The following is a 21034-nucleotide window of genomic DNA, read 5'->3' as shown; positions in this document are numbered from 1 at the left end:
TTAGTGCTTTTTGAACCTTGAATGAACGTAGTCCTGCTCATTTCTTGGCTTTCTGATCAAAACTTTTTGTCAGGTTCAGCCCCAGGTGACATCCCAAACGGAATAGTTGGGGTCAACGTAGTACGGAACACTTTTTCTTGCACTCACTTGCTTCCAAATAAACAATACGCGCTGAGTTTCATTAAAATTAACACAAAGGGCAAAATGTTACAGCTCTTTGAAAGTGATGCAATTTAACTGTGGACACCCTTTACCAACAAATCTCTGATCTCCTTTTAAATTCTTTAGTCTTTCTTTCGAATATTTCAAAACTTCTTAGACACTCTCACAATTTTCATGAAATTAATGGAACTTCTCGAATCTGCCATTAAAATCACGGAGCCTCCCTTCAAATTTTCTCACATTTTCGTTATGTTCATGTAGCTTCTTTTACGCTTCCAACATTTTCATGCACCTCTCAGAACATGGCAGAAGCTTTCTTTAAGGTTCCAGCAATTTATCTGACCTGTTCTGATTTTCTCGGAGCTTCCCTGAAGTTCTTTCAAATCTCCTGAAGTACTTGGTTTTTTCTTCTTCTAGATTTGTTACCCTTTTGTAGCGAGCCATATCTTCTTTCACAGAGCAGCCCGGTTGGCGAAACCCCTTTCATTCGCTGCCCCAGTCAATTGGACATAAAACTAGCTCCATTTTGTCGATCGTGTGGCACTCCGAGCTAAGAGATCAACACAGCAGTATTTCTTTTTACGCAAACTAGCAACATGTACGCAATGTTGTTTACAAAAATGGGCTTTTGCATACAATATTTGCAACATTTCATGAAAAGTCTCTGAACTTTACACGATTCATAATGCAAACTTCATGGATTCAAAAATATCTCCAAATGACAAAATGACAAGCGATCAACGAACCGAATGATAAAGCTGGGTTTAGACAGGGCAAGTAAATTGATCAAGTCAGCTGAATTCAACTGACTTGAACGCGAATTGACCGTGTAAACCATGCCATTCAACTGACTTGATCAACTCACTTGAATTGAAAAAAGTTGAACCAGGCTCAACTTTTCAAGCCAATTGAATTCAACTGAGTTGATCATTTGACTTGCCTAGTCTAAACCCAGCTTAACGCTATTTCAGAAGCGGAAAGCAATAATGATACAATCTTCTTCCTTTTTTCATGACAAGCGGCCCGAGCGACACTGCTCACTCGCGGCGGTAGAAGGAAACGAACAAATTCACGAAGTAAAGCTGAAGATGCATTTGTTTGTTATGACTTTTCTCGATTCAGATCAAGCTATGTCCTCATCTGTGTATATTGCAGCAGGCAAGCAATATATCATTATCTTTCTACCACTCCGATCGATCTATGTTAAAGAGCAAGTTTGTCATGGTAGTCGTAGCAACCATTTTGTCTGTATCGTTGGTTGCTTTATGTGTTTGGATTCGCTGGTTAACTTATATCCGGAGAACTTCGAGATTAGGGCGTAATTGCTTTTGTAAACAAACACTTCATTTGACGATTTTTTTAGAATTAAAGCTTAATCTCAAAAACTAACATAGTATAGTTTGTTCACGAGATTGTTCTTTTATTCGTGAGAAATCAGAGATTGACATGATTGTTTACAAAAGCAATTACGCCCAAATATCAAAGTTCTCCGGATATGATATGTGACGCTCCATTAATGTGATTCATATTGAACAGAAATTTACACTACTTTTTCGAGCTGTGTATGAAATAGGGGAAAGCGGGGTAAAATCAGACATATCTTTGTTCACAGAACCGCACGGTGGACGAAACTACTTTTATTCGAGTCTGCTGAGAATTTTAAATAAAACTAATCCCATTTCACTCCGATATATGTGATAAGATATATATGAAAATGCAACAAAATTTGATGAAGCGGACTAAAATTAGCATCGCGGTGCACAAAACTACATTACTTCGATTCCCCAGAGAAATTTACGTAATACCAGCCGCATTTTGCCGACCATGTTTCATTTCGAGCTAAGATATCTATGAATAATTAAATAAAATAGGGGTCAGTGGGTCAGAATCAGCCATATCTTTGTTTGCAGAGCCAGGCGGTGGACGAAATCTATTTCATTCGATTCTCCAGATAATTTTACTTAAGATCGATCGTGTGCCACGCCGAGCCAAGATATGTATATATGAACAATACAATGAAGTAGACAGAAGCGGGGCAAAATCAGCTATATTTTCGTTCTCTGAGCCACGCGGTGGACGATAACATGGCACATAAGCAAAACTCTAAAACTCCCAGATCTCTTGAAAAGCAGAATTCCTTTCCTAACTAATTCGGTAATTGCTTTAAATACCCTGATAATTCCCGGTACTATTGAAACTGTTGAAACTGATTGAATTCCGCTGGTTGGAGAATTAATGGTCGAATGAACAAAGACAAAAATGCGATGAAGGAATGGTTGAATGGACAATAGATCGAAGTGAAAAAAAGACGAAGGGGCTAAAGACCAACAGCAGGGGCAGAAGGTCGAATGCATAGACAAAAGGTCGATCAGGCAAAAGGTCTAAATTAATAAAAATGTCGAATGAAGTCTAGAAGACCGAAGATCTAATCGAAAAAAATGGGCAAAAGGTCGACTGGAATCTTTAAATTCGAATGAATCTAATTGGGAAAAATAGTCGACTGAACAAAAATGTCGATTGAAACTTAACCTAAAATTAGAATAGATGTAGACAAAATGACGACCGTCTCTCGAATATACTACTTCTTTGAACCAGAAAAAGTCCCCTGGAATGTTTTGTAGATTATGTCGTTAACTTTTCGAACTTGTATCCATTAAATCTTTTATCTGTTTACGTTTAATTTGATTATTTGTTCATTCTCACTTTTATCGAATTGATCTTGTGTCCATTCGACGTTCATTCCATTGGGCATTTTATGCCTCTATGTTTAATTCGACATTTCGTCCATTCGACGTTTCACCCTAACGAGTTTTCATCCCTACGACTCTTTGTCTTTCGACCATCGTCAAATTTAGTACCGTAAAACGGGGTATCTTTGATAATGCGGGTAACTTTGATAGTATAATGCAAAGATTAAATTTACTCGTTGCACTTTTTACAAATCAGAAACATTAGTTCCATATTGTGGCTTAGGGTATTTTTGTTGATATTGTATATAGTTTTTATATAGTATGTGTTACATATTTTACAAACATATTAAAAAACAATTTTCGTGTTTTTCGCCTGTTTGAAAAAGCACTCAAACCATCACTTATGCAATGTATTTCCGATATAGCCATCACAAATACAATGTGGTATTCTTATTGCTTATGATGTTTTCTGAATATATACTCATTCAAAGTTTCATATTCAAAGAACTAAATTGTTTGAGTTTCAACCATATTTTTCTACATTCATCGAGCATTATCAAAGTAATCCCAAATCAAAAAACTGAAGTTCGGTCACAAAACTAAAAAATAGTACAAATGCTTTAATTTCCTTTAAACATATTACTGACGAACTGACTCTTGGATCCTCAGTAGGGTAGAGCGCTACTTCGTCGTAATCGCCCATTTCCGTTCTATCGATCAGAAAAGATCAATAATATCAAATCAATAATAGGTTTGTTCCGATGCGTTAGTTCATTAGCTACAACATAAATCCTGTTAGAGCGCATTGTATGAATATTTACGCTCATTGTTCTCAAAACAAAAGAAGTGCTCCTAGCGAATCCCCTTTTTCTACGTTTATCCGTAGGACGAAGAAAATCTAATGGCGTTTCAATGCGTTAAGACGGAATTGAAACTCGTAGAACGAATTTAGAATCAAGAAGCAGTGTTAGATTTTAAACAATATCTCAACAATTTGTGACTCTTTATCAAATCCAACGGTACGTATGGAAAGGTGAATAAATTTGCAAGTCATATTTGACAGAAATATTCTATTCTTTGTTTAAACTCGTTCAGAAAAGAGAGGTAAAGCGCGGGTTGTGCTTAGTAGGACGGAAATTAGATCAACCCTACTTGTTTTAAAAATATAAAATTTGAAAAGCATTCATTGCTGTAAATATTATTTAGAATATACTTTAAAAAACTATCAATGTTACCCTGTTTTACGGTACTCTGAATCTTCATTGTCCAATTGGTTGGAAAATTTCTCGACTTCCCTGGACATATATTATGATTGTACTTGCCACCACAGTGCTGATAAAAATCATTCCTTCTACAGAGTTGTTTGGAAATGCTAACATGAAGCTTCAGTGTGATAATTTATTAGCTTGAGAATGATCTTTAGAAGAGAGTAGGTGGATAGTTCCGTTAGAGTACGGCAGTATGAAAATTGAATAGAAGTTGGAAATGAGCGAAGGGCCATTAATGCGACAGTTTTTGAAGTTAGACGCACATCTTTTGCCTAACCCGTTCGATGTACGCGGAGACTTGAAGTATGTCTCCAAGTCTACAGGCAAAAAATTTGCGTCCTTATTTTGCTCATAAACTGACTTCGGCTGTGGAATAGTTCTAGCGACGTTTTCATCACTCCCTCCTACTACACTCAACTTAGCTGAAAATGAAGACTTAACAGATAGACTACCCGAGCAAAGTCTTGGATCAAATGGAAATCTAAATGTGATGTTGTGATTTCGCTGATAATGATTACTCAGGTTGCTGTCGTTTTGGTCGTTTTAACGGTTAAAATATCAAAATTGAGAGCAAAAAAATCTTTGCGTAAACTGAAATCAAATTATGATTTCAGTTTGATGTTGATATCAAAACTTGATTTCAATTTGCTGTCATTTTGATGCTGGACTTTGCTCGAGTACCTGCATTAATTTGAATTTTGACGTAAACACATTCTCTTGATCAAGGCAACCTCTGAGTAACGAAGTCAACATTTCTCGATTACTTTTTCAAAGGGACGTATCAGCTTTTATAAACAATGCATTTGATCGTCGATTTGGCGTAACTGGTAGCTCGCACACGCTTACTAACACCACTAGCAGGTAGGGAATTTTTTCCCTGATGGTAGCGTTAGCATGCGTGGGCGAGCTACCAGTTACGCCAAATCGGCGATCAAATGCATTGTTTACAAAAGCTGATACGTCCCTTTGAAATAGTAATCGAAATTTGTTTTTGTTCATTCCTGGCTGGAAGTTTATTATCGCTTGTGTTGTTGTCAATATCAACATTCATCTTAGTGGGGATGATTTTGAAGATCAAATGCAAAATGATTTTTTTCATAGTACACAAATATAACGTTGTAGAACGTGTTGTATTGATTTTTATACACAGATTGATAGAAAATTATTGCCTCATGCTGAATTGATGATAATACCGGGTTTAGGCTCTGGAATCCACAATATTTAAAATAATCATTTAGCGCTCGTACGTAACAGCGAATATATTCAAAACGAACGCAATTTATCTACACACTAAGATTATTTTACCGAAATCTGTGAAATTTTACCGAAATCTCAACAGCTGAACGTTTGGTAAACAGTTCGGTGAAAAATTACAGGAAAATTGTAAAAAATCACCGAACTGTTTACCAAACGTTCAGCTGTTGAGATTTCGGTAAAATTTCACAGATTTTGGTAAAATAATCTAAGTGTGTACACTGGGGCGCTACTCCGCGTGTGATGGTAAATGATAAAAACAGACACTGCTTGCCACACAATTATACTCATGCAACGATGGTACAGACATCTAAAGCTCTCAATTAATAACTGTGGAAGTGCACCTAGAACACTATGTTAAGGGCACGCAATAAGCCAATATGCCATAAGTAATTTACTTGAAATCTAAAGAATAATAAGAAGAAAATAAGACAAATGTATAAATCCAAAATATGCCATAACAGCCCAATTGGGTTATTTAGGGGTATTGAGATAAATGCATACTCGTTATCTGCATTAAAAATGGAATTGAAATCCAAAATTTCATCAATTGGTACACTGGAACTATTTTAAATAAGCACGATTCCTTTGTATGAGAGCGAGCTGTCAACGAATAGATTTAGTGTCAACGATCAAAATTTTAAACCTTGATTTAAAAATCTAGATGAATGTCTACGGAATCGATAAAAATATCGTTGTGCTGAGAAATCGAAGCTCTATCATATGATGTATAAAAACCGGTATATTTTTGAAGTTAAACAACCCAATTAACAATTATGGTTTTATGAGGGTTCTGTAGACCATGGTTTTGGCTTCTAGAATGATTTAAAACCTTAAAAAAACTTGCAATATTACTTAGGATCCAACAGCTCAACAACTGTTCAAAATGGCGCTACAAATGAAACGAAACCATCCCTTCAAACACATTCCATTCATTGCTGCAATCGAATCGATATTGACAGAGCAGCAACTCTATTCCCATGCCAGCAAAAAATAAGCGGCAATTTTAATTAAAAAAACCCTCCACGTACCAGCCATTATTGCTAGTAAATTAACCCGACTCACTGAACTTAACCTGATAAAGTACATCCCACAGACAACCCAACGACGAGTGCACCGCGGCTACCGTGTACCTCACCTATCACGGGTAATTACAGTTTTTTATTAAATCTACACCTATTTTCCTTTTCCCACCACACGACACGGACAGCACGCTGAGCTCATTCGACAACTGGACACGGATTGCGTCCGCCTCCGCGAGGAACTGACCCGGCGGCAGCAGCAGATCCGTTCGCTCGAAACCGCACTAACCGAGCTGTCCTCGAAGATGACAGTTGGAGAGGCCCTCGAGGAGATCGAATCGTTGGAGCGCGGAATCGAGCTGCTGCGCGGTCAGTTGGAGGAAGTTCGTGCAGCTGAAAAGGAGTCATCATCCTCCCACGCTCCACCACCACCACAGCTGGACAAGGATGAGCTGGAGAAGAAGTACAACCTCTACCTGTCGGCGTATCGCAAGCGCAAGCGAATCTGCACCGAGATGATCGGTCACATCATGGAGGGTTACCCGAAGAGCAAACAGCACTTGCTCGAGGACATTGGCATTGAGACGGACGAGGCGGTTGGATTCCGGCTGACGACGCTGACGGAGTAAGCAAGTCGCGCGATCTTTCAACTACGGGCGAATCATTTATCTTGTGGCTTGTTGAAATACACTAAATTGAATGGACGGAAAATGAAAATGATCATTAGGACATTAGAGACCGTCACCTCTCGTGAATCGTGCGGCACATGTGCCGTTGACTAAATGTGATGCAACGTGAGGTGAAAAAGTTGATGATGAAGCTCCCATAAATGTCCATCTGAGAAAAATGATGACCGGAGGGTTTTCAGTCTGGTGCGGCTTGCATAGATTTCGGTAGGTATCATTGTCATTCAGAATTTCATTTTCATCATCAACTGCCTAATGACCGACCAGTCTACCGAAGGGGTCATCCGCCGAATGATTTATCACCTATAAACGAGAATTGCGTACATCGCGTCGACACGCTTCTCCTGCTGCTAAGCCATAATCGCCTACCCTTTAATGGCCGTTTGAATTGCACACTTTTCGACAATGTAGCCATCGCAGTCGCAGGTAAGGCAAGGTAGGTATTTCCATCGCCAGGTGATTCGCATGTTCCGAACGCAAAGGTTGACAGCAACGGGTTGGTTGGTTGGTTGGTGGTGTACGGCGGGTGACACACTGAACTATTGCATCAGGAAAAGAGGACCCTGCTTGATGGGTGCAGATGATGCAGTTTTTTTTTCGCTATTTGTATGCCACTGGGTAAATTATTTCGTAACCTGTGTGAGCGGTTGATCATGCATGCCGGACAAATTGTGGAACGAATGTTGTTAATGCTAAATGTCATGCTTAATTTGATGCGAATAGTTGGTGCGAATTAAACGCTCTTCGGATTTTCAATTATTTTTTCGTGTGTCTTAACCAGCAGACATGTATGGTGAGTAATATTAATTGTTTGGATGGATGTAGTCTTTATAAAATAGGGATGATCGTTATGCAATAACTAATCAGCCCGAGGCTCGAATCAATGTTGGCAAATTTCGGATTTTACCCATAAACTTGGTACGCAGCTCGAATGAAAACGGACGAGAAATTTTGGAGGATTATTTTTAAAAGTTAATTTGTCAGCATAGGCGTAACCAAGGGGGGACAGGGGAGGGGGGGAGGTAGCTGCAAATTATATTTTAAGATTTCATGTAGGGGAAATGGATGTAATGTCGACCTAAATGTCCCTAATTTGGGCGCATACATAAAATCAGAAATCGACTAAATTTTCAATAGCGACCAAAAATATCCATTACTACCGTCCCAATGACGCGTTCATCTAGATAACATTGATAAATAGCAGATTTTTAGCGATGGGCCCAATCTTTTTTGAAGTGAATCAGTACCTTTCAAATTAGGTCTGACCATTTTTGGAATAATTCAGTTCTTTTAGAAGTGATTTTGAAGTGGTTTAGAGCTATCCGAAGTGATTTAAACATTTTCGTTGTGATTTAGTACTTTCCAAAGTGACGTCGAACATTTCTGCAGTGATTCAATAATTTCAGAAGAGAATTTGATTATTCTTAAGCGATTCAGTACTTTCCAAAGTGGTTAAGAATATTGCTGAAGTGCTTCAGTACATTTCGAAATGATTTCGATCGTTTGTCAAGTGATTAGGTAGTTTACGAAGAGACTTTGGACATTTATGAAGTGAATTAGTGTTTTCCGATGTTGATTCCTAATATTTCTGACGTGATTCAGTTCTTTTGGAAGTTGTTTTTTTTTTATAAAATGCTTTACTATTTTACAAAGTGATTTCGAACTTTTCTGAAGTGAATCGGTACATTTTCAAATTCCAAAGACGCAAATTCTATCTTTCTCAAGCGAATTCAGCACGTTTTTCAGCTTTTTCATCATTTTGTAGGTGTTGCTGAACGTTTTGGGGGTTGATGTAACATTCCAATGGGTGTTGCAATATTTTTCTATGCGAGTCCTTATGACGCGTAGTATATATGTATAGTGGTGTCACATCGAATAAATCTGCGATTGCGGCAGTAGGAGTTGTAGAGAACACTCTAGACAAAGCCATAAAGTACATCCGTTGGAGATGGCTCAATTTTGTATGAACGGTTCTTACCTCTCCTTTCTGCCACGACGCAAAACATCTGTAGGCCTATATTGGTCACACAACTGTTGTGTAAATCAATTTTATGTACTTAGGTTATAGTCCCCAGGTTTTTCCAATGGTTGTTCTGCACTGGCCAAAGGTCATGCATGCTTTTTTGACTCTGAATTCAATTTAACTTGACTACTCACATCGTTCTCAGAGCCAAACAAAACTCAGAAAATAAGACAGTAGATGTTCTGTTTGGATTAACCAAACGACCAACATGGTGAAACCAACGTTTAACAACTCTAAGAGCGTTCTGCAATTGATGTATAAAGTGCGTATGCACTAACCAACTATCAGAATGAGATAGTCGTCAACTAAACCATAGGTAGGAAAGCCGCTGTTCCCTCATCAGCGTGTCTGCATCGAGATTCCACAATAGTGGTGGCATAACTCCTCCTTGAGGGCAGCTATGGACACTCAATTTCAAAATATCTGCTTGGTGTGAAGAATAGATAGCGGTTCTTGATCATCTGGCAAATACAAATTGTATTACAATCACTAAACTCTGAACCCCCCCCTCCCCTCCTTTAACTATCTACGTAGTTTATGAACAGGCCCTCTTGGAAAAAAGAGGATACATGGAATGAAGTTCACGGTTGTGTATTCCTAAATATACCTGTCATGAGGTTTAACTAAAGCTGTTCAACGTACAATGTTCAGTCGGATATGCAGTAAGGTGTGACTTTGAATGCATACCTCAATTCACTTCAGCACAACCCTTTTAAATCAGTCTTCTGATACCCGTGCATAATTTATTTGACAACAGTATTCATAATGTAAGTCGCGAGCAAAGCGTTTGATTCAAGAATGTTGAATAACGTTTGCATTTAAAAAAATGGACAAAAATTGTCGATTTTTCATGTGTTTACCTTCACCTGCACTGACGAAACTACCCATGCAACATCAGTCATAGTAACCCATGAGTCAGCAGACAAAATTTGACAGCTCCATCAGTCGAACTCTAACCGTGATGGCAAAAACAGTGAAGCAACTCCGTTCAGAAGTGTGCGCGTTCAAAGAACGACACCCCGCCGCGTCGAAAACAGACATCGTGCGGCACTTTATGACGCCGGATACACGTTCCGGCATCTACAACATCTTGGCACTATTAGACAACAATCAGAGCATCGAAAGAAAGCCCGGTTCCGGACGGCCGACGACCCTCAGCGACAAGGATGTTGAAGAGGAAGACCGAGGTCGGTCGGTGGTCGGTGTCGGTGGAGGTCGGTGCAACCGGCCAAACAGAGAAAAAGTACCTGGCGAACATAAACATACATGTCAGGAAGCGGAAGTCACGTTCACTGGTTTCGGAGCTGCAAGCAATAATGCAGCGGTAGCGGCTGAATAAGGGGCCTCCCTTAGCTCAGTCGGTAAAGGCGCAGCTACAAAGCAAGACCATGCTGGAGGTGACTGGGTTCGATTCCCGGTCCGGTCTAGGAATTTTTCGGGTTAGACAATTTCTCGACTCCCTGGACATAGAGTATGATTGTACTTGCCACACAATTATACTAATGCAAAAATGGTACAGGCATCGAAAGCTCTCAATTAATAACTGTGGAAGTGCATCTAGAACACTAAGTTGAGAGCACGCAATAAGCTTGAAATGCGAAGAAGAAGAAGAAGAAAAAGTGGCTGAATAAGATGGTCAACTCGTTTTCCCGGCGAATTGCGACGTGGCGGTAGTGATGGACGACGAGACGTATCTCACCCTGGATGGCATCGACTGGCCGGGCACTTCGTATTTTGCTTCCCCCACGAAGGAAGTGAGCTCCGAGGTGAAGTTCATTTCACAAACCAAATTCCCCAAAAAGGTGCTGCTGTGGCTGACAATCAGCGAGAAGGGGATGTCAAAGCATGTCTTAGTCTTTCGCTCCGGACTGGCCGTGAACGGGGAAATTTATAGTACGAAATGCCTGCCGGAAGTTGCGTCGTTCATCAAGAAATACCATAAGGGCGCTACTCGAAGGCCATAAGGGCACTACTCGAAGCGATCGTTGGAGGAGATGGAGCGGCTGAATATCAACCCCCCCCAGCTGCGTCCCATCGAGAATTACTGTGCCAACCTGAAGCGTAAGATCTACTCCAACAACTTTGTCATGAAAACTGAGGAGGAATTGATAAATAAAACGAAGAATGGGACCCATATGCCAAAGTAACGCCACGCCCTATAATAGAAATAATGAACCCTAAAAATATTATTTCAACACAATTTTATCATGACGGAAAATAGCATCATTTAAAAAAAATCGAACTAGGGGAAATGGCTCTAATGTTGGCCTATGGATCTAAGACCGAGAGCTTATCTTGTTACCATATAGTCTCGCATCCAGTATCCCTATAACCAGTGATGGAAAAGTTCGCGAAAACTCACTATGACTCGCGAACTTTTCCCTTGGTGAACTTCGTGAAATATCGCGAACTTTTCCAACACTGCCTATAACCTTCCATCTCGATATGCCTTTAGATGTGTGCGCAACAAGACTGCTTTTTGGTAAAAATAGTTTATCGCTAGTAGCTTTATCAGATTTTCATCACTTAGTTGAAATTACATTTTTGTTAACTATGCAGAACTGTGGCGGTTTCCCGAGCTAATTCGAAGATAAAATTGAAATCAAAATTTGCTGTTATGATGTAACTTATTCTGAATATTCCAGTTAATCTCATTTCGGTTGACAGCACTTTTACGCTGTTGAATCAAACGGAAAACTAATCCTGCCCCGTAACGTGGGTAGATCACCTTTTCGTGGTACGTTACGGGATGTAAGATCTACCACCGATTCCTAGTCCTGACTACTTCAAACTAGGGGAACAGGATTTTTCAGTAATCCAACGAACACATCTTAGTCCTTGTTACTTTTTGAGCCTTGTTGATAGTGACAAGACTCGGCTTTGTCTACCGAGGATGATCTTGAAACAAGGAAAAAAATGAGTTAGTTGTCTTCATCTATGTGATTCCGAATCTTCTATTCGTTGTTCCCTAGTTTGAAGTGGTTAAGACTAGGGTTCTGATGCATGGTCATTATCGGTGTCATACCTTAATTTTGTTACTAAGCAATCCAATTTTGACTGACAAAGGGGCGCGCCTTTGGAGGGTGTTTCAACACTCCGAAGGGTATAAATAGCGGGAGCTTTCAATTAGAGTCGGATCCTTGCGATAAATGCAAGAGTGGCAACTGTAAAAAAAATCGAATACTTCATCATTTCTCAATAGTGATGGAGTAATACGACATGCTCTAAACTAATGACACGTGATATACTACAATAGATCAATTTACTGGTCGCAGTAGTGTTAGGTTGATTGATTGATTTATCTTTATTAGGGAGGCTTTCAGCCTGGGGCTGGTTCGCCTGTAGTAGTGTTAGGTCCCGAACAAAGGAAAAACAAATCCTGCTTTTAATGAAATCAATTGGATTACTGATTTTGCATTGGCCTGGTGTAAATCGTTAGCATCCATGCTTCGCACACTGAAAGACTTGAGGTCAAATCTCGCCCCGGACAAGTCACGATTGACTTAAAATGTGTTGTTAGTTCAACGACAGATGAACCTAAATTATATTTTCAACAAGACGTTAACAGAAAATGAAGTTAAGTTTGCTTTAATTAAAAAAAAATTCAATTTTATCTAGATGAACTCGTCACTGGGATGGTACTAATTGATATTTTTGGCCGCTATTGAAAATTTAGTCCATAGCTGAATTTAAGTATGGGCCCAAATTAGGGCCATTTAGGCCAACATTACATCCATTTCCCTTAAATGGCAAAATAAATGGTTTACACATTTAATTGAAATTTCGAAACCCTTGATATTTTACACGGATGTCACTTGGAACTTTCATTAGAATTCACTTGAAATTAGCTTTCTAATTCCCTCTGAATTCGATACTCATGGAGTTTCTTTGGAGTTCTCATAAGTCTCTTTACATTCTTCTCGGAATTTATTTAGATTATTCATTAGAAATGAACTGGTTATCCTCTTTACAATCGTCATGTTATTTCACACAGAAGCACCTAATAATTCTACTTTAAAATTAAACAATTGGCTTGGCGTTGTAGTCAAAACTCTATAAAAATACTTCCAAAATCTCCATTGGAATTTGTATCGTACATACTTTGTTATCTCTAGTCTAGTCTCTTAGTCAACAATTTCCTACAAATTCCTTTGGAATTTTCATCAAAATTGTCGAATAAGTTCTTCAAAGTGATTGTATCCGGAAAATCTAGTAGGGTTTTTGATCTAATTTCCGTCCTACTAAGCACATCCCGCGCTTTACCTCTCTTTTCTGAACGAGTTTAAACAAAAAATGGAATATTTCTATCAAAAATGACTTGCAAATTTATTCACCTTTCCATACGTACCGTTGGATTTGATAAAGAGTCACAAATTGTTGAGATATTGTCTAAAATCTAACACTGCTTCTTGATTCTAAATTCGTTCTACGAGTTTCAATTCCGTCCTAACGCATTGAAACGCCATTAGATTTTCTTCGTCCTACGGATAAACGTAGAAAAAGGGGATTCGCTAGGAGCGCTTCTTTTGTTTTGAGAACAATGAGCGTAAATATTCTTATAATGCGCTCTAACAGGATTTATGTTGTAGCTAATGAACTAACGCATCGGAACAAACCCATTATTAATTTGTGCACGGTGAAATCATTGATATTATTGATCTTTTCTGATCGGTAGAACGGAAATGGGCGATTACGACGAAGTAGCGCTCTACCCTATAGATTATTATTTTCCAAATAGAAAACGAAGTATATTGTTTCAAGGTTCATCATCGAAATTCACGGACTTCTCCCGGTGATTTAGAATTTCCGGCTTTTTCTCGATTTCCCGGTTCACTGGTCTCCCTGCGTCCAGTATACAGCAGGTCTTATCCATCTGAATAACATTACAAGAGATAGTAATCTCCTATCTAGTCGAAACACAGAAAACGAAACTAACTCAGAAAGTGAGTCATTTTTGCTCATTCGTAGGGATACATTTCTAAAAGCGTTGGTCACTCAGCGCATCCCAACAAACATTGAATGTTGAATAAGAGCTTATTCAGGCAAAAACGAGCTTCTTCAGCTAAAAATTGCTTATTCAGCTGTTGATCAACTCAAATTGTTTGTTGGGATGAGTATCCTACGTAAAAGTGTTGTTAGGGACTAACAACTACGGCTTGTGTTGTTAGGGACCAACGTTCTGATGGCTGGGTTAGAACCTTGCGGTCGAAGAAACTGTATGAGAAATTTGAATGTTTCCTTAGTTCTTATTTTTTAGCTATTTAAATTTTAAACATTTATAATATCTCACTAATTTTATAAAACTGCCGATTTGATCGACATACAAATCATCCAAATCCATTGATTATTGAACAAGTTCTTAACATTTAAAGTCTGACCAATTTTCGTTTCATTTCCCTGGATTGGCACCCTTCCAGAAATACGTAGTCCTACGTCAAAAGGGATGTGCGTCAAGCACGACCGCATTATTAACGTTGAACAACGAGATTGTTTTTTTGCTTAATAATTTAATAAATAATTAAAAAAATGATGATTTATAGAGTTGGTTGGAAATGCTAACATGAAGCTTTTAGTGTGATGATTTATTAGCTAGAGAAAGATCTTTAGAAGAGGATAGTTTCGTTAGAGTACGGCAGTATGAAAATTGAATAGAAGTTGAAAATGAGCGAAGGGCCATTAATGCGACAGTTTTTTTTAGAGATAGACGCACATTTTTGCCTAACCCGTACGATGTACGTGGGGACTTGAAGTATGTCTCCAAGTCCACAGGCAAAAATGTGCGTCCCTCTTTTTGCTCATAAACTGACTGCGCCTGTGGAATAGTTCTAGCTCTAGTACTCTAACGGAACTATCCACCTACCCTCTTCTAAAGATATTTCTCTAGCTAATAAATCATCACACTAAAAGCTTCATGTTAGCATTTCCAACCAACTCTGAAAATCGTTAACTTCGCGTATGAAGTAACATAAAAACACTTTGAATGATGATTTATAAATTTAATGCTAAAATAATCAAACATTCCATTCAAAGCTTTGAAATTAGGGGACATTCAATTACCTCAATTGAATTCAATTTTAATATTTTGAAATTCACTTAAGCAATCCATTAGTATGAAATGACATTAGTGGCTAGTGGCTTTTTTTCGAATGAGGTACAAAGGTCTTGTCATTCAGAACTGAAGACAGCAAACTTCTGTATAGTTGTGAAGCAAGCAATAAGATGTCAAATTGCACACTAGCGTCATATGGTGAGTGAATTTTGAACTGAGCTGTCCATCATTCAATAGGTTTTATTCATCAGAACAACTTTGTCTAAGACCGCTACCTTCTATCTAGTCGAAGTCGCATGTTAAAGCAATAAGAAGTGAAATGGTTTACAAGCAATAAGAAGTTAAAAAATATACTAGTGTGATGTACACCATCCAATAAGTTTCTTTCACATTAAAAACTTTTCCAAAGACCCGAACCTTCTATCTAGTCAAGATGTCACGTTAAGTCTATTATTTATTAGTGCCACCTGGAAGACGAATTCTGAACTCAACTGTTCACCTTTCAATAGGCCTTATGCATCTGACGAGTTCTGATGAAGACTGCAACCCAGTGGTGTCATGGTAAATTTGGAACTGGTTACTCATTTCAAATTATCCTTTGCACCCTTGTAAGAAATAATGATAAAAATTTGTTTTGTTTTTTTCAATAGCTGGAGGGTCACCAGCTCTAACCACTATGACATCACTGAACTTTTCCGTTAAAATCATGAAAGTGGGTCACTCACTGAGTGAGTCAAATTTTTCTCAAAAATCTACTCTGCAGTCTACACGAACGCTTTTTTTTTGACGTAGAACTACGTCTTTGTCGACTATACTGGGGTGCAAATAAAAAAAAAATATGTGTTGTGAAATAGTGTTAGGTTTTGAACGCTTGTAACTTTGCCATTTATAGATGAAAATAAAATCCAAATACGCCAATCGATAGGATATTACATTACGAACCTGCTGAAATAAATATTTTTTTTTCAATTTTCCACAAGAAACATTTGAAAAATGTACAAATGATAGTTTTATCTGTTTTCATGAAATAAACGCTTTTCTCTAACCCAGTCGTCAAAATTGAGTACCTCTTGGTTGTACATCGTTCTGCTTGAACCTGAAAATATATATAAAAAAAGCGCTGCTGCCGTGCCTCTGCTCATTACTGCTTCGGACGGTGTGGCACTTGGTCCTGCAGCAAGCAGGAGCAAGTCAGCGGATAAATGTGTATCACGGCGAGACTACCGATCACAATGAGGAAATGAGGAATTAGACTAGGAAATGAGGAATTAGACTAGGAATTAGACTAATCAGTAACAGATACTCATTAATGAACAAATTTTTTTTTGTGTTAAGCCACTTTTCTTCAAAATGCGTATTTTTACCTATTAATGGGTACTTTTAAGTTAGCGTGTATAATGAGGTGCAAATCAACAAAAAATGTGTAACGAAATGAAGCTGAACATTGCATTAGGTCCTAAGTAACATTGCCCGATTCTCTTCGTCGGCTTTCTCTTTGCATCCCCACGGCCAAGTGAAGACATTCTCAGGTATTTTCAGCACACTGATCGATAAAAGAAGCTTTTATCTAACATCTTATACGTCAAACACAGCAAGCAACGGTTCTGGGATCAAGTTATTAACGAAAGAGAAAGTCGACGAAGAGAATCGATCAATGTTATATAGGACCTAATGCAATGTTCACCTTGAAATAGTGTCAGTTCCTATTGTAGTCGATGTCGATGTCAAATTTAGTGCACATTGATCAGAGCAAAATAGCTCAATATTGATCAACCCAATGTAGTAATACTTTAAAAATTTAAGATAAAGTATAATAGTCAAAAATGCATGACATACCTACATCACTTAGAAATTATTGCCGACTTCGCTAATTTTTACCAAAATCTGAACAGCTGAACTTTTCGGCAAAATTTATGCAATTCAATTCAATTGCTTTTCAGCTACTTTGAAACTAAATCTCCACTAAAATGACTAGATTTGATCATTTAAACAAGGTTGAACATGTTTTGAAATTAATTTCAAATTCAATAGCCTTTAAAATGAAGGTCAAAGTTTTACCGAACGTTCAGCTGTTCTGATTTCGGTAAAATTTACCGAACATGGAAACAAAATCTTAGTGTGTAATTCTACGTCATACTGCGGTCGTGTCTAGGACACAACCCTTTAATTTTTTTCCTTTGATTTGTTTTCCGTCGATCTTGTTTTCCGTGCTGAACACCAATGCTACCGACGCCAGGGAGGCAGCCCCACACCTGGACCCTACCTATCGATCCATCAACTCATGAACCGGGGACCAACGGCTTTACTTCCCTTCCGAAGGGAGGCGTGATCAGACATGTTATGCCTCAGAGCACCCCGGCGGCGTCGACTGGGATTGAACCCAGGCCTACTAGGGTGAGAGGTAATCACTTTTACCACTACATCACCGGCGCCGCTTACACGAACGTTAAAAGTAACTCAATATCTGAGTCGAATTCAAGTCACAATTACATTACATTGCGTAGCGCCATTGGGCACTGTAGGGATGCCAGTTAAACAAATTCAATGTGAGCGTCGTTTAAATTCAATTTACCTTTTCAACGGGGTCCTAATGTATCAAAAAAGTTTTTGCTAGAAAATCGAGGAAAAATTTACTCATTCACTAAGTAACCAATTTTTTGCAAATTTTGACTCAAATGCGACGAAATTTTGAGTAAATCTCTTTGGCCGTGTACTAGTGTTTAAGTGTGTGTAAATGTTACTAATTTTCTATTATTTTGAGAGAAATCCTACTCAATATTGACAATGTGTGTAACAATGTGATAACCGTCACATCCCCAAACGATCTGAAGCAAAGCGTACAGGTAAACTCTTTTAAAACCTCGCAACCGATCGAACACGTGATTGGTTGATTGTAGTTTAAAAGTTTTATAAATTTTCAATAGTTTATTAATGATAAATTCCTCTATTCTTTATGCCAAACAAATCTTACGTCAATGGTACACGGTCAATGGTAAATGAAACAAATGGTGTGAAAATAATTTAAATCCTTCAATAAATGATCAAGTTATAAGCGTTTAAAGCCTAACACTATTTCGTTACACATTTTTTTGATTTGAACACAGGTATAGTCCACAAAGACGTTTGACGTCATACTCTTGACTTCATAATAAAAGAACAATGTGCTATCAGACTTATGTCGCGACAATTGAATGTGAAATTTATTTTTCATTATGAAAGGAACTGCAACATTTAATATCGATTTGCATTCATTTTGTTAACCGAGTTTGCTCGGGCTACGTTGCCATATTTTTTTGTTTAAAAGGTCTTCTTATACCAATCAAATATCTCTTTTAGGTGTTACTGAACGATTATGTTTTGATATTTTGGTATTTATCTGATATTTCGATAACTGAATAATAACAAAACTAGGCTGGTATGTTTTATTTATTAAAGAGATTTTCAGCCTGACGCTGGTTTATCTCCGGCTAAACAAGGCTTTAACACTCACAAGACGCGACGCGCGACAAGACACAAAACTTATCGTTCTTACAACATTAAAATAAATTAAAATTTACTTTTCTGTCTTGGGCGTGATGTTGATTACGGGACAATGTCCAACTGATTACTCAGGATGTTCATACGTTGTTCCGTACACGTCCAATAAGAAGAGAAGATAAGCTACTGGATTCTCAGATTTGTCAGCTTGAAAAGTTAGGATACCGTGCCGATTCAAATTTCGGACACTTAAACTCGAATTTCGGACACTTTTAAAAGTTGATTATCTCGGTCGAATATGATCCACATGTCTTGTAAATTTTAATTTTTTTTTTGACTAGTGCCCTCCACGATCATCTAACATTATTACTTTGTTTCTAACTGGATGCAATATTTAATTAAAAATGAAAGTGTCCGAAATTTGAATCGGAACGGTATAATGGGTCATCATCATTCATCAATGGTTCAGCAGTATTGGTGTAAAATGATGATTCCCATGCGTTTAGATGATCCCTCGAGGAGGTAGAGCTGACAGCGGCTCACTGCGTCAAGCTTGTGGAGGAATGGATGAGATCCAGGAAACTGGAGCTTGCCCATCACAAGACGGAAGTTGTCGTAGTCAACAATCGCATGTCAGTACAGCATGCGACGTTGACAGTCGGCGGAAGCACAATTAGGTCTGTGTGCTCTCTGAAACTCTTGGGGGTTATGCTCGATGATAAGCTCAGCTTTGGCTGCCACGTCGAGTACGCCTGCAAGAGAGCGTCTACGGCTGTGGGGGCATTATCCCGCATGATGCCAAACAGCTCGGCAGTTAATGTCAGTAAGCGCAGGCTCCTCGCTGGGGTCGTAGTATCTATCCTCAGATACGGCGGCCCTGCGTGGGCTGCGGTACTCGATATTGATTGCCACAGGCGGAAATTAGAGAGCCCACACAGGCTAATGTGCTTGAGGGTGGCCAGTGTATACCGCACTATCTCGAGAGAGGCCGTCTGTGTCATAGCAGGGATGATGCCAATCAGCATTATCATTAAGGAGGACGTGGTGTGCTATGACGCGAGGACCGTTCTGGAGGTGCGCAACAACGATACCTTCCGTATCAAGCTGGGTCAACAGGAGCCACGGGGAAGTAAACTTCCACCTGACACAGTTCCTGACAGGCCATGGCTGCTTTAGGAACTACTTGCATAGGATCGGACATGCAAGTACTCCCATCTGCCCCAAGTGTGCTGGCGACGAGGAGACCGCCGAACACGTTGTGTTCGCCTATCCACGCTTCGAGCCAGTATCGAGCACTATGCTAGCGATATGCGGAGCGGATACCAGTCCGGATAACATCGTTCCTAGGATGTGTGGTACCACCGAGAACTGGAGTGTGGTGGTGACTGCGGTCACCCACATTATTTCGGAATTACAACGACAGTGGCGTGCCGAGCAGCAGTTGCCTACTGCCCGGCTAGATCGATAGAGAAGCTTATCCTTCAGGTTACACAACAAGTGTTGTTGCTCTTGTGTACTACCTGAAGTCCTTGTCACTTTAGTGTGGATTTGATTAGGTTTGTGATTTTGGGATAGGACGGCAGACTGATTCTTTTTACTTTTTCTCCCAGGGGTTCTAGTGTGGTTATATTTCGTCGGTGCTTCTTTCGTTTGTGTTTTCGGAGAATTTTGTTCACGAACTCCTTTTCGTACCCATTCACCTCAGCCGCTTTGTAGATACGGTTTCTTTCGTCTGCAAACTCGGCATCCTCCATGGGTACGTTGTAAAGACGGTGTGCCATGGAGTGAAAAGCAGCTTGAGTGCAAAAGTGGTTGGAAACGGAAGTAATGTAGCGATCGGTGGACGTCGGTTTGCGATAAATACCGAATTTCAGGGTGTCATCTTTCTTTCTAGTAATCATTAGATCCAGAAAGGGCAATTTCCCATTCACTTCTCTTTATACCGTGAATTTTATTGAACTGTGCCGGGAGTTAAGCAGGTTAAGGGGTTTGAGCTAGATAGCGTTCTTTAACTGGTGCAAAAACATCATCTACATAGCGCCTCCACACACGTGGGGTAAACTTTTGTTCACAAGCAGATAAGCCTCAATATGATTGTGTGGCGCTCGACGACGTTCCAGATGCCGACGCAGGCTACTTAAAGCATCGATGATTGGCACGCTTGGGAATAGTGCAACAACATCAAACGATACCAAAATCTCACCTCATCTCATCTTGAACCCTTCTAGATGCTCAACCAGATCTACCTAATTTTTAACGCTTTTTCCATGCGTTACGGGATAGTTCTTCATTTCGTCCACTAGCCAAGCTGCCATTTTCTCGGTGGGTGCGCGGATATTTGACGAAATGAGTCTTATTCCAGCCGGATATTTGTGGATCTTCGGTAGACAGTATAGCGATGTC

At 39.2% G+C, this 21034-nt stretch overlaps 2 protein-coding genes across 10 annotated transcripts in view; one reads left to right on the top strand and one right to left on the bottom strand.

Annotated features, from left to right (window-relative positions):
* The window catches only part of LOC135702387 (homologous-pairing protein 2 homolog), a 369039-nt gene extending 361899 nt beyond the window's left edge, over nt 1-7140 (top strand). For all 3 annotated transcript variants that reach the window (XM_065223433.1, XM_065223432.1, XM_065223434.1), the window contains one exon: nt 6585-7140. In XM_065223433.1, the coding sequence (XP_065079505.1) occupies nt 6585-7025 (441 nt within the window). In that variant the 3' untranslated portion in view covers nt 7026-7140. The remainder of the gene's footprint in view (nt 1-6584) is intronic.
* sona (sol narae) overlaps nt 1-21034 on the bottom strand; it is a 499516-nt gene that overhangs the window by 118630 nt on the left and 359852 nt on the right. The window lies entirely within an intron of this gene.

The sequence above is a fragment of the Ochlerotatus camptorhynchus genome, unplaced genomic scaffold (genome assembly GCF_037179485.1).
Source record: "Ochlerotatus camptorhynchus isolate MF236.1 unplaced genomic scaffold, CSIRO-AGI_Acam_v1.1 ptg000192l, whole genome shotgun sequence".
Taxonomy (NCBI): domain Eukaryota; kingdom Metazoa; phylum Arthropoda; class Insecta; order Diptera; family Culicidae; genus Ochlerotatus; species Ochlerotatus camptorhynchus.
The sequence above is the reverse complement of the archived record's forward strand: the minus strand, read 5'-3'. Positions and strand labels throughout refer to the sequence as shown.